Source organism: Aythya marila (genome assembly GCF_965140915.1).
Source record: "Aythya marila genome assembly, chromosome: 1".
Taxonomy (NCBI): domain Eukaryota; kingdom Metazoa; phylum Chordata; class Aves; order Anseriformes; family Anatidae; genus Aythya; species Aythya marila.
The window spans coordinates 171,276,657-171,293,284 of record NC_139042.1 but is presented as its reverse complement, the minus strand read 5'-3'; the positions used below and the strand labels follow the sequence as shown (position 1 = coordinate 171,293,284).

Here is a 16,628-nt window from a genome sequence, read left to right as displayed (position 1 = left end):
GCATATGCTGTGTTTGTTCCTGAAACAAACACTGCTGAAATACCTTTGTCAGATACATGGAAATCTGCACATTGTTTGGGCTTCTGTGGCCTCTCCCCATGTAAAACCATACAGTCAAGATTTCAGGTCTGCTCAGTGAGGCTGACTTTGGGAAAAGTCCACAGCTCTCCTGTCTGGGTAAGTAATGATCAGACTGGGAGGCTGGCAGTCAGCTACAGCCTTGGCTGGGTTTCTCTAATCCCGTTTTAGGCTATTCAGATTAAAAGTTCAGTGTGCTGGAAATGTTCTGCTGAGTTAATGAATGAAGTTCGTAGGAGCTTTGTGAAGTCGGTAGCTCGATAGCCTGGTAGGCAATGGCTGAGAATTTGCACGTATAGAATGAAGTTGTGTAGGGCTTGGCTTTACACAAGTGCTTGAGCATCCTCTGCTTGGATCGTGTTTATTGATCTGCTATCCAAATCAAATATTCATGGCTGCAAATCAGCATGGAGCAGTGCGTCCCTTCAAAAGCTACATGGTTTTGGTGTGCTTTCACCATCAGCCTGATGGCACTTGCAGCCTAGACCCTCAAGTCTGTGTCAGGTTTCCCAGGACATTTCCTTTTTCTCTTTTGTGTTTGAGCTTGGTGAACCGAGGTCAGTAGGAACTTTGTTTCCTGTTTGAACAGGACGCAGAGCTGCTCACTTCTGTGTCGACTCAGACTGGGGGTGGCAGATTTTGCAGCTCAGCAAGGCGAGGTGATGTGTTTTAATGGGGATTGCTTCCTACCCTGGTAATTTTTCAGCCACTAGGAGATCATTCTCAAGTATAAGTGTAGGACAAATAACTTGACTAGCTTCAGCTTCTCTAGCTTGAAAATTTTATTCTTGTAGCTAAGAGGAATGTAATAAACCAGCTTCTGTTTTCAGGAGCTGTGGAAACTCGTATTTAGGATGGAATGATCATTTAGGCACGTTGCACTCTTCACTGATGCTCTGTGCATAATCTCCTACTCCCATCAAAACAGAAAATGCTGCTGAGTTGTACAGCTTTGTGTTATGTAGGTTATTATTGTTAAAAAAAAAAAAAAGCAGTTATACTCTTTTTGAACTAGACACCTTAAGAATGTAAACTCCTCAGATTATTATTTCAATACAGCTGAGACATTAAAGCAAGAATTTAGCAAACGGCAAACACATTTTTTATGTTTGCATGCCAATAGCTGTGAAATACGTAGATAAATGAGGTTCTGGTTTAACTTAAATGCTACCACAATGTGATATAAAATGCAGAGTTTAAGTCAAATGTTAATAGCTGTCTAATTGTCATTTTTCATGTTATGGACTTGTTTGTTTTTATCTAAAGAATTGTTATAAACTTACAATGATTGTATTTTTTTTTTTTTTTACTGTTTTCAGACTATAGAATGAATTAATTTTTTCTCTTTGTTTTGATAGTCAAGAATCCCTTCAGTGATGAACTACGAGATATAGAAGTAAGTAAAAAATAAAAAATAAAAAATTGAGATATTAGTCTTGAGTGATTGTATAAAAACATACTAGATCTGTTCAGAAGGGTGCGGGTTCCAGAATGTTTTGTATAAGGTGTTTCTTGCTACTTTAATGTTTTAATTTTTTGCTTTTTCATTTTGGGCAACATAACCAGTATTATAATATTTGGTTGATTGCTTTATATACTGACAAAATGTCACATAACTTTTCTTGTAGAGCTATGAGGAAAAAATGCGTTGTAGTAAGATTTTTGAGGCTAAATTTAATCAATTTTCCCTTAATATTTCTATTTGGCTTTTCAGCCACGGAAACACAAGCTGGTAAGAGATAATTGTCTTGAAACTCCAGGATCTTATTTAGTGCCATGGAAGAGTGAGAGCTAGGTCATCTACAGAAAATGGATTAGAAAATTTGTCTTTTTCACTTGGAGTCAGTTCTATTATTTGTTCCTATATTTACTCTTTGAACTGGAATATGAGAATAGCCTGTTTTGAGATGTCACCACTGAAGGTATCTGGGTTATTGAGTTCTGAAGCATGGATTTTGGTGCTTCTCTCTTCTGGCCTTTCTGCCTGGGCTGTAAACAGTGGTCTTCTCCTAAGCATGTCCATGCAAACACCATGAGATAATTGTATGGTTTTTTTTTTTGTCTAAGGTTGAGCTCTCCGAAAGTAAATTGTTGCATATTTTCAGATTTCACTGAAATCTTTCTTAGAAGAAAGAATCTTTCTGAACAAATGAAATTTTGAGGGGTAAATTATGTGGTACCCCCAGGCAAACAAACTGACCTTAGAGCGCTGCTCTTTGGGTACGCATGTGGTAGGGGACTGACTTCCCTCTTCTGCCATGCCTGACCAGGCAGGGGATGGGTTAACAAGGTTGGTTAACTTCCTGGGGAGTACCACTGTAATACCAATTTAATCTTAGTGATGAATTTGTAGGACCAGAATATGGGAGGCAATGCTGGCAATTTTTGGTATTGGCTATGGGAAATGATGTGTCAAATGTCTGATCAAAGAAATGAAGCTTTCTTCCTTTTGGTAGCAGTTTTCTTGCGGAAAATAATGGGACCATTCACATTTTAAAATGTTGTCATGTAGCACTAGTGCAACAGGGAGTTACACTAAAAATATGTATTTTTTTCAATGTGAGTAAAATCAGATATAAAAACTGTCAAAACTGGAAAATCAGATGTAAAAATTTCAGCATATCTTTGAACAAAGTAAAGTCTTTATTCATATCTCATCCATTTGAGTCTGCCCCAGGAAGAACTTAAAAACAAATAAAAATCTGCAGCCTTTTAGAAATTTATTACTTAGTGCATATAAGTGCTTCTTACCTTCGTGTTTTGAATAATTTATTCTAATGCAAAAGGTTTCTGCCTGTATTTCAATGAAACTGCTCAATGTCTTGGTAAAGGAGTTTAACTCTTGTAAGTAACAGTTGGGACATCTCATTTTCATCCTTGTTCTGGGAAACAGGCCTTTTTATACTAGCAGTATATGCAGGAAGCATTAACAAGAGTGTGTAGACCACTTTTTGTAGATGGCAAAAAATCTAACGTTTCTATGAATCTCACGTGGGGAATATGGCCATAACACACACCAGTGTGGCTTGCATGAAGTGTCACTTCATGTTTTTAAGAGTAAAACTTAAAAATATACATAGTAGCTTTCAGAAAAGCTACTTATTTTTATTTTTACATAGTAGCTTTCAAAAAAACAAAAATAGTAAATAACCTTCTGAGCTGTCAGTTTCAACTTGGAGATCCAACGGAGTCCAGGCTGCAGTCCAGTTCAACTTGTCATGATCTGAAATACTTGTATTGTAAATAAATATTTTGATTCAGAGTCTATTTTTTACATCATTGTTGATGTGTAAAACATTATAGCCTTCCACTTGTGTGTGTATATATATTTTTACAAAAAAAAATCTGATGGTTTATAAAGTCTGAACTAGAAGAAAATGCATCTTTAGTAATGCTTATTTTAATGTTAATGTGTTTTTCTAATTCTAGGCAGATGAAATAAGTCTCATGATGAACAGCTTATATGCACTTCATGATAAGTTGGCACAAGTAGCAGGTAACAAAAATTATTGTGACTAAGTGTTATTGTAACAGATACAAAGAAGTCCATGCTCAGATAGTGATTTGTAACAATTGATATATTCTGAGGCCCTGATAACTTTTAAGAGTTCCATTTGAGGAAACCAGAAATCTTATTTCACTTACAGTGCCCTTTTTCATCACTGTAGCATCTTTCATTGCAGCATTTTTGGGTTAATGGTATAGGCTGCGTGTTTTGATCTCGAGGTTTTTGATTTACCTTAATGCTTTATTAAACTGATGTTAGTAAAGATTTAAATTTGCTGTATGTCACGAGGAATATGTATGTCTTTTAAAGGTAGCTATTTCATTCTAGTGGAAAAATGCTTGAAATAATATTTTACAACAATAAAAAAGATGAATACAATGAACAGTAGTGGTTAAACAAGGTTGCCTTGTTAGACAGATTAGTGCAACTTAACCAAACTAATTATATACTAATGCAAAGTTCTCTGTATAGTAATGTGTTAGAGATGGTGTTTAGGCTTAATATTAATTACTGACTATTCCAAGCTATTGTGCTTTTGCCTAGTGTCATAATTAACATGGCTTTAAATTGCACAGAAATTTACACAGCACAGTAGAGAAATGGTGAAGTTAAGACTGGATTTATAGCTTTGACATCTGGTGAATATGGGGTTACAGCAGGGTCTGTTTCATGCTTATTAGGCCATTTATTTCTCATCCCTGCTTATTTAATCCGTATAGTGTTTAAGAGGCAGTGATTCAGTGTGGTTTTAAGTCTTACTGTTCTTTGTGCCACCTATTTGTTTTGCAACAGCAAGTGTCATTGAGAAGCCTTTTCCACGTATCCACTATTGTCAGGTGCTACGGAGACTTCTCAAAGGGTGAAAGTGTGGAAACAGCTGTCCCAGATACAAAGCTGATGATTTGATATGCCCAGGACTTTATAGTAAATCTGTAACTTTGAGCAGCTCTGTAATACTTTTAAATTGCATGAGTAATCTTCCTGCAGAAGTATGTTTCCAGAGTATTTACAATATCTGTGGTGAATAAAATAGATGATTAGATAAACTCCACAAATTTCTCCTTGTTTACATTTTGCTTTAACCCAAAGTAGTGTTAGAATGTTATTCCTGGATGTGTGCAAAATGTTTTTCTTTAGTTTTAAATTTGTTGCTTTCTGACTGTGTGCGCCTTGCAGTGCTGATCTTTCGCTGTTCACTTATGTCTTGGTATCTTTTTGTTTCAAACCATTTCATACTTAATGGATGGTGGTAGTTAATTCTGTGCTACAAGTCATTGGGGCCAAAATATTTTTTCTTAGCTAATCTGTGCTGCTAATCTGTGGTGTGCAGGAACATCGCCTGAGACCCACAGCTGTGTGCTGTAAAGCACCGAGTTGTGTGAAGCGGAAGTACTGAGTTATGCTGCTTCTTTTCCCTCTTGGAGAGAGAATATAACAGCTTTCAGTTTCCTCAGTGTTATCTGGCCCTCCAGTGGCTGTACAGTAAATGATGTATTTGCCTGGATAAAAAGGTTTGGCACTCATTTCTTGCGTCTGTGAAGGACAGTGAATTTTCTTCATTAGCTGGAATATATCTATGGGGCTGTGCATCTATTTAAATAAGTATATATTTAAATATATACATAAACACACCTGTCTGTCTTACAAAAAAAGTTTATATGCTTCAGGATGACAGACTACTTTCTTCCTCTAACACAAAAGATGTGTTAGTCCCTGTTAGTCTAGTCTATTCCTGGCCAGAAGAATCTTTAACACTTAGCTTCAAAAAATATAATCATGCCTTGTGACAGGATGATCCCCCAGATTGAAACCACATTGTAAGATTACCTGGTTGCTCAGCAGAGTAGCTTTCACACAGTCTGAAAAATGACTTAACTTCTGTCTGAGTATCAGTAAATTATCCTCCGTGCCAGGTCTCATTAAGGTATCAGAGAAAGGAGCCTGCCATCCATCTTTCAGTCCTGCATTGATGTAGACCTGGCACAATGGGTGGAAGCTGCTTAAAAGTCATAAAACACAGAAGGCTGCCAGAAAGATGCAGGGTTTAAGAGTGTTGATCTTGTACATAGTGCAGCACTTCAGAATAGAGGAGTAGGGGAATGCAGTTTTACTAAAGTGCTTCTCTTCAGTCTCCCTGTCACATATTTGGAAAAGTTTCCCTCATTTTGTACTTGGCTATGAGTCACTTGTTCATGTTTTAACTATTAGTATTAAAAAAGAGGGATGGAAACTTGCACTAGTGTCTTCTGTTAGGCTTTATTCAATGTCCTGGATTGCCTTGAGGAAGGCCAGTTCAGAATTTGGTTTGTAGCCCTGTTTGTTTAATTAGGCTTCTTACATTTTTATTGAGCTAGTTTCTTGCTTTGTCATCTTCAGTTGAAGATCAAATGATGGGGCTTTTCATATAGAAGATGAAACACAAAAGTTGTTTGAAGGAAGAAAAAGTCAGGGTAACAATTATTTTTTATGTAACTTCATATACTATGTTCCAACTGTAGCTGCCATTTTTGTACTGTGGTGCTCTGATATTATGTAAAACGATTTAATTATCCTGTGTAAAAATAGATTGCCCTTAATGCATCGTTGTTTTCAGAATTATTAGTCTGCCAAGCCTATGGTGAGTAATGCCTACCTCAAAAGAAACTGCAGGGAGAAGCAGAATCTACTCACTCAGTTTTGGGTTGAGGTTTATGTTCTCGTCCAACGGTTCTCTTAAAAGCAACTTTTTGTTGGTACTGTATAGTTCTGTACCTAACACTTTGTCCTAAAACAAAATCCATGCTTTATTTAAATCAGACTTCCTTTAGACATGTATTAATTACTGGATGTTTTTGTCTTTTATGGAGAGACTTCAATAAATAACATCCACTCTCAGACAGGCTCACAAAATGAACAATGCTAATCCCCATGCCCACAAGCAGCAGCTACCTACAGATATGACCCTATTTTTTTGTACATAAAGAATTTTTACGTAGTAAGATGCCGCTTCTGTTTGGCGTTCTGCACAGAGTGCTTTGGCAGATTCAGATGGCTTTCTTCTGTGCTAAAGGACAGCACAGGTCCTTGAGATGCGGGGTGAACTAGACTTCAGTAGGTAATAAGGCTTACTGATAAAGCTGTGGCTGGAAGGAAATCTTGAAAAAACACCAGCTGTTTCTTAACACAAATTTCAAGTGTTAGCTACTGTACCTGATTGCTGTCTCAGGCTTTGTTCTGTCACTCTCCTTAATCTTTAGTTCTTCAGGTTATTGGTATTTTGCTGCTTATTGAGTGATTTCAAGACCATTTAGTGAGTTCTGATTCTCCTCAGCGTCAGACTGTTGAACTTGCCTTTGGGAGATCAGGTGTTCGTATTTGCTCTCACAACGTTTATTCTTCTTAGTTTTTTTGGCTACCCACTTTAGCAGCCTGCTGCTTAACCTCTAAGCAGGAGATCTGCTACACGACTGTTTTCGAAGCTGTTTGCTTTTGTACTGGTTGACTGCGTTGCAGCAAGATACCTGCTAGAGATCTGTGTTAAATCCATGGGTTCCTTAAAGTCTTACTTGCTTCTTGTTAATATTTCTGGGAGAAGAACCTAGCTTCTTAAACGGCTTGCACAAGTGCATTAACATAAGCTAAAAGGTAATTCTGTGATCACTGCTGGGATGTGTGCTACCTGCATCACCTCCGTACAAATGCAGCTGGAACCGTTCTCTGATGGCACTTGAAACTGAAGTGGCATGTCCAAGAAAAGGCTGAGCAGGAAGGTCCGTGCTCCCTAAGTTTGCAGTAAGCATTTTAGCAGAATGGCAACAGAGGAGCTCTTTTAGAAAAGTGCTCAAATATGTCTTGCAGGAGACCTGTGTGAAGATTTTTGCCCTGCTTCAATTTTATTCCTGGATATAGGGCCTCAAATGGCTCATTTTTGACATTTTTGGCTCAGGCCATGGAAAGTGGGTTTCCAAGCCAAGTGGTTAATGATTGCACCAAAGTAATTCAAAATAAGCCTTCACTTACAGAACTACTAGCTAAAGGAGCGACAGAAATGGCATAGAGGAATATCCAGCTGTTTGCAGTAAAGGTTGTCTGACTTGTGACCTGCCTAACTTTCTGCAGGCTTTCAAAGTCATGAGTTTCTCAGAAGAAAGCTTTAAATGGTTCCCAGCAATAGGTAAGTTAGAATGAGAACTGCATCTCCAGCAGCTTTTTGTACAGGACTCAATCTACATGACTCTGAGTTGCTTTCTGGTATCAGGAGTGAGATGAAAGTGACATTTTTATTTTTTTCCCCTGTGATTGTATGTGAGTAATTGGAACTGATGGGCCTTAAGCTTTGTCAGATCTTGAGCAGCAAAACCGTTTTCTAAGGGGTAAATTTGCTCAGAGGGAGTATAGTCAGGAAAAAAAAATATTCAAAAGCAGTACTGTGAAGAAACTGTCTGCTGGCTTCTTAAAAATGAGACGAGAAGCTGTGAAGTCAGTGTGTTGGCTGCATGCTGCATAAATGTAATTCCTGGAAGGAGGCAAAGAAGATTAGAATTTAAAACTATTAAAGTAGTCTAGTCTGCATCTAAGGGAGCTTTTGTCCACTTGTAAGGTGTAGTGCTGTGTTCTCAGAAGAGTGAAAATCTTAAGATGAACCCTGCAGCTTGTTTTAAAAATGCCTTTTTCACAGTCTTGCCTTCTGATTGCTTTTTTTTCTTTGTGTATTAATGTCATCCTTCTTGTTGTTTTTTGTTTTGATTCATACTTGAGCTTTCCTAGTTATCTAGATTCTTACTAAGCAACCCCTGAAAACCCCAAACTCCTTAGCAGAATTTTCTTCCTCCTGCTCCCCCAAGCTGTTATGTTAAATCAAAATACGACTGATGTGCTTCAAGACTTCAGGCCTTACCAAACAAAAAAGTGTAAAAGAACAAGTACTTATCAGACATGTCAATGTCATACAACCTAATACCTGGGTGTGATCATATGTAAGGCTTCTACAGAGATCTGTTTTGGTTTTGTTGCATTCATTCCATCTGTTCTAGATCTAAAACTATGCTTATACCAGAGATTGTAGGAATATGATATGGTTCTCCCAAATGTGCTGATCTCGAAACATGAAATGACAGCACATGTAAATGTACAGGTTGTAGTGTTAATGCAGCACAAAACCAAGTAATTCTGTGAATGTCTACCTAAATTCCTTAAGAGAATAACCTGTAACTCCAATTCCTGTGCTGACTTCTAAATTTAGTGTTTTTTCAAAGGTGCTGTCAGTATTCACCAGTGACCTCTGCAGTTTTCCTGTCACAGTAGACCTGAGGAGCTTTGACTAAGTCTCAGATGTTCTGTGCTAATTATCGAGTGAAACAACTTTCAAAATAGTGTCTCTTCTGCTCAGTATTTGATTGAAAATGCACACATGCACGCAAGCAGGGAGGCTTAGTTCTAGGCCGGAGAAATATGAGCGCTCCTAAAAACTGTAACCCAGCAGTAGAAGCCCATCTCTACTATGGTGATGCGCTTGCAAAGCAAAATTCAGTTGCCTGTTGAAGTGTATTAAACAGAACATTACTTTAGCAGTCTGTGAAAGACTTTTGCTTCATAAAAACATGTATTTTTGTGGAACTCTACTGTGAATGAGACGTGAAGATGCTTTCCCATAACTTGCTAGTGTTTGCTGATTTTGTCAGGTTGCCTTGGATGTGTTGGTAGTAAATATCTGCAGTTGCTCCATTTAAAGGGTAATCCTGTCTGGAATAGTTTCAACTTTAAATACTTTTTTGAGAGTGTAAGCAAAAGTTCAAGGTACTCATGCATATACAAAATACAAACTTTCCTAGCATTGCTATAGCGCTGGGAATGATCATTTGGCATGGATTGAGGAAGGTAAGGTAGGCCTAACCCTGACTCAGTGACAGGCTAGTTTTCATTTTTAATGTTTTGGCACAGTAAAATTGCAGGGATGGGTACTAAGATTATTTTTCAGAGATCAAGGAAAAAAAGGATTTGCCATTCTCTAACAGTTCTTCAGAGCTACCAGCCAAGTGTTAGATAAAACTGGAGTTAGACTTCGCCTTTTCTGTATGACTGATACCAGATTATTTTTATTTTTTTTGGCGTAAATTGGATGCATTCAGTTAAGTAGAAGTAAATCAGGAAGAAGATGGCATGTGGCTATGAAGATTGACTGTACCTTATTTCTTGACTGCCTCTGCAAACTTTCTGAAATACTTAGGGAGATGGTAAAACCAGCAGTTTGAGGGCATATTGGTATGTTGTGTATGTTCAGGAAGGTGATGAATTACTGTGGTGACTTGGAGCAAACTGAAATGTGGTAAATTCATAGTGCTGGAAATACTGCTGTGGATATGCTAGAACTATAAGTTGGTCTGTTTAATAGCTAATACATGTTTCAAAGTAAATAGAAATTGTTTGGAAGAAGTTGAGGCAGGATATGGCAGCAACTCTTTAATACTTTTGATTGCTCTTCATACGATCTTTTGTTCTAATTTCAGTGTAAATATTGAAGTATATTTTCTGATCACATGAATTTCTATTGATGTTATTTGTATTTATTGTTAGCTGTGACAATCTTTTTTTCATTGGCAGGGTGCACTTCTGATTTTTTTCCATATATTTTTAAAGAATTATTTGGCTATAGCTGCTTGTGTAGATTATGTTAACCTTTAGCTTCTGTTAGGTGATTTTATTCTATATAGTGCAGAAATAAGGTGATCAAAATAAACAATTTTATTTTTACCAGGGGAACATGAATGTGGAAGCTCTATTCAAAGGAACCTTACCGTCCAGGAGGCAGCTGCATATTTAAAAGTAAGCAATTGCAGTATTTTTCATTGGTTATATCTAAAAGTTGTATAACTTAAAATTTTACTGTCTGGTTTGGTATTAGTGTCGTTTCAATTTAATGTAGTAACTGACATTCTATACTAATAAAACTAAGTCAAGTATTATTCAGAGATGTTTATAATTGACTTCTTCAATACATGCTACTTACCATTTTTATTTCATGAGATATGGAGATTTTGTAGAAAAAGGAAGGGAAAAGAAAAGTGGGGTTAATTGCAATGCAAGTGTAGATAGCAGTGCTTCAGTGTCATGAAGGTTTTTTTCCCCTTTAATTAAAACACCAGGGTATAATGTCATTTGATGGAGCTGCTGACCAACATAAAAAAAAGTATGAAACTCAAATCTCTAGAAGCTTTTCCAGAAATCAGTATGCAATGTTTGAGACATTTTTCAGCTCTTAGTCTCTTAGTTTTAGCTCTTATCTTGGAAAAGATACTGTCTTCCCTTCTTTGGGAGAAGAGGCTAAGAGGCTGAAGCATGGCTCTGCAGTGAGCCTGACAGGCAGCAGCTGTGTTACCTTTATGGTAACTTGGTAGGCTTGCAATATTAGGATCTCTCTCTGCCCTGTCATTTGCCCTGCCTCCCTCCCTAAATAAAAAATGATTTCTTGTCTTTTCTTAGCAGCTGTAGTGTTTATTTTAGCCCACATCGGTCTTCCCTTCAGTAGGAAGCTACTTTCACATTTTAAAATGGTATAAGATCTTGTATGGCTTTTTTTGGGTGGAGGAAGTTAAGCCCATGTGACTTCTAATATACAAATGTACAAAAATACTGCATTTTGGCAAACATTTACATAGTAAACAAAAAGGAGGCGATGTTAAGAGCTTGCTGAAGAAGCTGTTAAAAACTGTTTTATCTCAGATTATAATTCTGGATTGGCAATGATGTTCTGTATCTGTTAAAAACAGTGCATTGTGAGAATACATGGAAAAAAATAGGTTGATGCCAGGTAACATAATAGACAAGACCGTTGGTTAAAAGAATGCCAGTTATCAAAGCTGGAAAAAAAAAAAATTATAAATCCAAGTTTCATATGCAAATTTGTCACTTCATGTAAAACCGTGTTTAACCCTGCAGTTCCTAATTTTTGGATTATAAATGCGTGGGGTTTTTTTTACTTTTTTTGGTGGAATTTCAGTGTTTGATAGAACTTTTTCCTTAAAGTGAAAATAAGTTAGCTGCTCCTATTTTTTTTCTGAAGTACTTGCCGTAGAGCCTCATTAAAAATTAAGGAGAGAAAACCTTTTTGGACAGTTTCAGTTCAAATACAGTATTTTTTTTTTTTTTTTTTTTTTTTTTTTTTTTGCTTTTTCTACAAAAGGATATAAGGTGAACTCTGGAGGCGCTGCTCAGGCTGCAGTGAATGCTCTCCTGTGATTACTGATAGCAGATAACTTAAATTTGTAAATTCCTATGTAGTGATATCAGTTCTTGAACTACAAACATAACTGGTATTTTCAAATAATCTTAAGAAGCTTGAGGAAAATCATTTAAAAATTTACCTCAGCTGATTTTTTAGGAGCTATTTTCAGCTAAGTTTATATCTAGTTTGAGTTTTATTCCTGAAAGAGACTTTCAATGAGCACCGCCTAGTGGCTGATTTTTTTTTTTTCCTTTGTAGGTTAGTTTTCTCTGTAGGTTAGAATTTTTGAAGTGTGATCATGACTAGAGTTTTCATATAGTCCTTAATTTGAAGAATATTAGTAAGTCCCATAGCTGCTCCTAGCATGGGTGGATTTGCTTTGCCTATTGAACAGTTATGCAAAAAGTGAAGCTTCAAGATCAAAGTCACACAGGTTTGACTACTAACATGTGCAGTATCTGTATTTTATTGTGGCATGGTAACTTTCTGCTTATTTAGAGAATTGCTCACTAATGTTTGTCTTCTGACAGAATTTAGATCCAGAATACGAAAGTGTACTTAACACAGCACTACAATGGATCTTGAATAGTGGGGAAGATGTTGGCATAAAGTAAGTGGTCTTTATTGTATAACAGTGTGTTCTGATAGACTGTATCCTTTTTTTGTAAATGCCATATATTTTTAACAGGTGTATTGGCAGTGACCCTAATGAGATGGATGTCGTCAATGTGACAGATGTAAAGTACCTGGAATCCACTAGTCCAAAGATGTCTTTCAGGTGTCGTTTTCGCCGTGCATTTATTAATGTAACTCACAGATTATCAATATTGCTTTTGGGTAAGTTATTTAAACAATCACTTTTTTGTTATAACTTGTGTAAATTCATGGTGGAAGGAGCAGTGTGTTCACTGGAAGTTCTTATTCAGCCATACAACTTGTAGCCAGGATAGTGACAGAAGCTCTAACATGGTCTGTTTTGCACTTTTTTGCCACTGTATTTTCATATTACTTGCTATCATCTGTTGTTGTAGTCAGCTGAACCAATTCCTTCTCTAGGAACTCTTGCCTTTTCCTGCCAAAGCACTACCTTTTGAGTTTTAAAAAATTCCAAATCCAGTGGTTCTTTTTTTGGGGAAAAAGATGTGGTGGCCTTCATTTTTTGAGGATGTTTCACTGTTGTTCTGGGAACTTCAGGAAAAATCATCTTCTCTGTAGTTAAAGTTCCAGGAGAAGTTGAATTACTTGTCTCCAAAAATTCTTAACCTTTTCTGCAACAGATGTACAGGTATTTATCCTTCAGTAAGACTTACTCATTTAATCTGTGATAGTTCTCTAATTAAGTTTCAAATAATTTCATTATGGCCAAGAATTAAGTAAACTTGAAAGTGATGCAGAATAATGATGTGGTCCAGCTGAGTGCAAGCACAGTCATTTTTGTGTGGCCAGTTAGAAATATTGAAGATGCAGAATCGATCTCATGCACATGATGAATATTCATTTATTATATATTAATATATATTATAAATGATCATTATACATGATCATTTATTCCAGTATTTTAACAACCTCATAGTTAAAAATAGAAGACCGCCTTCATTAGCCTTCTGACAAACCAAAATAATTGAAGGCAAGTTGACCCAGATGGCTGTCTTCTTGATAATAGTGGGTATGAGCTGTACTGGAATATGGAGACAAAACTTAGTATCTGAGTCAGCCACCAGTCTCATCAGTCATGCTGAGCAAATTGCTTAGTGTTCCAACTTTCTCATCTGTATTTGAGATTCATATGCAGTACCTTTCCAGAAATGAAGCATTGTGTAAAAACTGGATCTATTTTCATTAATTAATAGCCATTTTGGCCTAAAGTGATGTCCCTCAGTCTCTGTCTATCAGTTAACACTGCTGTGTGATCACTCACACTGTGTATTTTTTTTTTTGTTTGAAACCGTGGGTGAATGATGCCCTCAGTTTGAGATGAAAGAAATAAGATTTTTATTCTCAGCTTATCCTGTTGGCCTTCTTAACTATATTCCCCCAAAAAGGACAATCATCTTTAAGATAATAGAAAAGAAACATTTATCATGGTAAGAAATACAAATTTGTAGCTGAACCAAAGCAGTCCAAACTAATTAGTTTTGACCTGTATAAATAAAGCACGTGACTTGTCCTTAAATTAGTGAATATTATGCATTTTTAAATCTTAACATATTCTAAATTATGAATTTATACAACTTTTAATATGATTTTGAATTTTTCCAAGGTAATAGTTTTAATGCTTTTCATCACAAATGAGTAAAATTTCAAACCCCAATAATGCCAATTAACAATGCTATTGTTAAAATAATTAAACATTTTCATAAAGGTAGCTACTCTTCGAAGGTTGAGTTGGTGTTGCTATGCTAGTAAAATATAAAAATACTGGCAGCAAGTACAGTATGCATCACTAGCTTTGAATTTTGATTTTAAAATGCTAGCTAGTTCAACCAAGTTCTGAAGTATGTGGTGTAAAATTTGTTAAACAACTGATGTTCTAATTCTGTTTAAAGAGTGTTTTACATCTTAATGCAGGAGTAGCAATGGTTTGGGGAGTCTTGCACTACATGAAATATCGTTGGGCAAAAGAAGAAGAGGAAACAAGGCAGATGTATGATATGGTGGTAAAAATCATAGGTATGGCTTCTTTATTCTTATATGTGATGTATCAGCACTGTATAAGCTTTCAAAGTACTTGACTTCATTCAATCAATTGGGTTTTCTGCCTGTTCAGTTGTCATCATACTGTGACAGCTCTTGGAAAAGTGCCTGCTTTGTGGTTTTTTATACATTGTACATTAAACCTAATCAAAGTTTTTCTTATGGAGATTTAAACCTAAGTAATAGCTGTAATAAATCCACATTGGCATGGCAGTATTTTATCTGTATTGAAAAAACTACGAATGTGATGTTTGTTGACTAGACGTGGCAACAATGATGCAAGACTAAACAGATACAGGAAGCAATCTGTATGCAAAACACCAACACCTAAAATGTTGCTAAAACAGAATGCGTGGTTGAATTCTGATATTCTGCCTTTCCACTTCAAACAGTGGTTTTAGTAGTTTGTGTTCATAGCTTTTAGTGTTGTTTTGGGGGATGCAGTTTTACTTAAATTGTCATACTACTTTCAGCTATGACAGTCATAAATACAGAGGTAGTAGAACTGTTTTCTTACTTTAACGTTTTCATACTTCTTTTGTCAGTCAAGTTTTGTTGGGGTAGGGGGAAAGCACTTGATTTCCAAAGGTGGCTGTCTTTGTTAGCAATTAAATGTAGCAATTGAATAACTGTAAAAACTCTTTTCCTGTGTTTCAAAGTTCTTTGGGGTACTTGGAGGCATTGGATGTATGGTTAGTTTTCTTGATTTGCTTTCAGTGTGGTTAGGAGCAAAAACGCTTCAAAACTATAAATTACTGAAATTTGGAAGGGGGCCTTGGAGTAGCTGTTCATAGCCAGAATTGATATTTTTCTCTGTATAAACTGTGTAATTATGTTTTTCTTACGGTGTTCTCAGATGTTCTAAGAAGTCACAGTGAGGCATGTTCTGAAAATAAAGACTTGCAGCCTTATATGCCTATTTTACACGTGCGTGATTCTCTAATACCATCTCAGGAAAGGTACGTACCCGCTATACATACTGAATTTCGGTGCATGGAATAAAGCATATAGCTTAGTAAAACCAAATTGGTCAATTAATTTAATGTTAGTAGGTTACATAGTGTAATGTCCTTGTATACACCTGGGGAAAAAACACCGGTTTTCTATAAAGTTATGCATGTCAATTGTGCAGGTTGTTATAATGCTAACGTTGTAATTCTTCATTTTTTTAAGGAGGAAAATGAAGAAAGTCTGGAATAGAGCAGTTGACTTCCTTGCAGCAAATGAATCTAGAATTCACACGGAGACACAAAGAATAGGTGATGCTGAGTTCCTGGTATGGAAATGGATGCAACCTTCTGTACCATGTGACAAAATTTTAGTAATACCATCGAAAGTGTGGCAAGGCCAAGGTATTGCAAATACAATTGTTTTAATTTCTGCTTCTAACTTCTAAGAGGTCACTTGAGAATAGAAGACATTTTCTGTCATAATTATGAACTGTGCCATTTTTCTGTCGTCTTGTTCAGTAGATTTGTCACATGCATTCAGCGTCTGCCTTGTTTTCAAGCAAGATAAGCTTTTCTAGTGTAACTAAGGGTATACAGCCAAAATGAGTTCCTTGTTCCTTTCCATAAATTAAAAAACAAATGAAAACCCACCCAAGCCTTTTCCTTTAATTGGTTGAATTCTAACATCCTTTAGACTCATTGGAAATTACGTAATCATTTTTATCTGAATGCAGGTAGATCAGAGCTTTTTAGATCAGAATTTCCTACCATTTAGTTATCAGTTGAGTACCCTAAGGCAGAGTTGGGAGGAAGAGCAGCATACTTATCCCAGTAGATTCCCTTTCAAAATATAAGACTTCTCAATCAGCAGAATGTACATTTTGAGCATCTCCTAGCAGTGTTCTGGTTCTGCATATTCTGCATTCATATTTCAAGCTCTTTGGCACAAAAAAGCACTTGCTTTATTAGGGGAGGCTGTCATGTGAATTTTGCGATGGTCTGTCACTTAAACTTTATCATGGAGCCAAGTGGCAAGAATCCAGTGGGCTGCATTTGCCTGCTGTGGTCATCTTTTCATAGTTCTTTTTTTCATGTAAAGCTTTAGTCGATGGAAAATATAAGCCAGAAGTCTCGAGTTCTGGGTTGCAACATAAAAGAATAATTTATATCCAAATCTGAGTAGGGAAGGTAAACATTT

At 36.4% G+C, this 16,628-nt stretch overlaps 1 protein-coding gene across 2 annotated transcripts in view; it reads left to right on the top strand.

The window, feature by feature from the left end:
- The window catches only part of LEMD3 (LEM domain containing 3), a 47,193-nt gene that overhangs the window by 18,968 nt on the left and 11,597 nt on the right, over positions 1-16,628 (top strand). For both annotated transcript variants that reach the window (XR_014317057.1, XM_082755159.1), the window contains exons 2-9: positions 1,437-1,474; positions 3,508-3,574; positions 10,320-10,387; positions 12,317-12,396; positions 12,475-12,623; positions 14,355-14,456; positions 15,337-15,439; positions 15,654-15,832. Coding sequence is in view for 1 of the 2 variants with exons in the window: in XM_082755159.1 (XP_082611285.1) it covers positions 1,437-1,474; positions 3,508-3,574; positions 10,320-10,387; positions 12,317-12,396; positions 12,475-12,623; positions 14,355-14,456; positions 15,337-15,439; positions 15,654-15,832 (786 nt within the window). In the remaining variant the exon portion in view is untranslated. The remainder of the gene's footprint in view (positions 1-1,436; positions 1,475-3,507; positions 3,575-10,319; positions 10,388-12,316; positions 12,397-12,474; positions 12,624-14,354; positions 14,457-15,336; positions 15,440-15,653; positions 15,833-16,628) is intronic.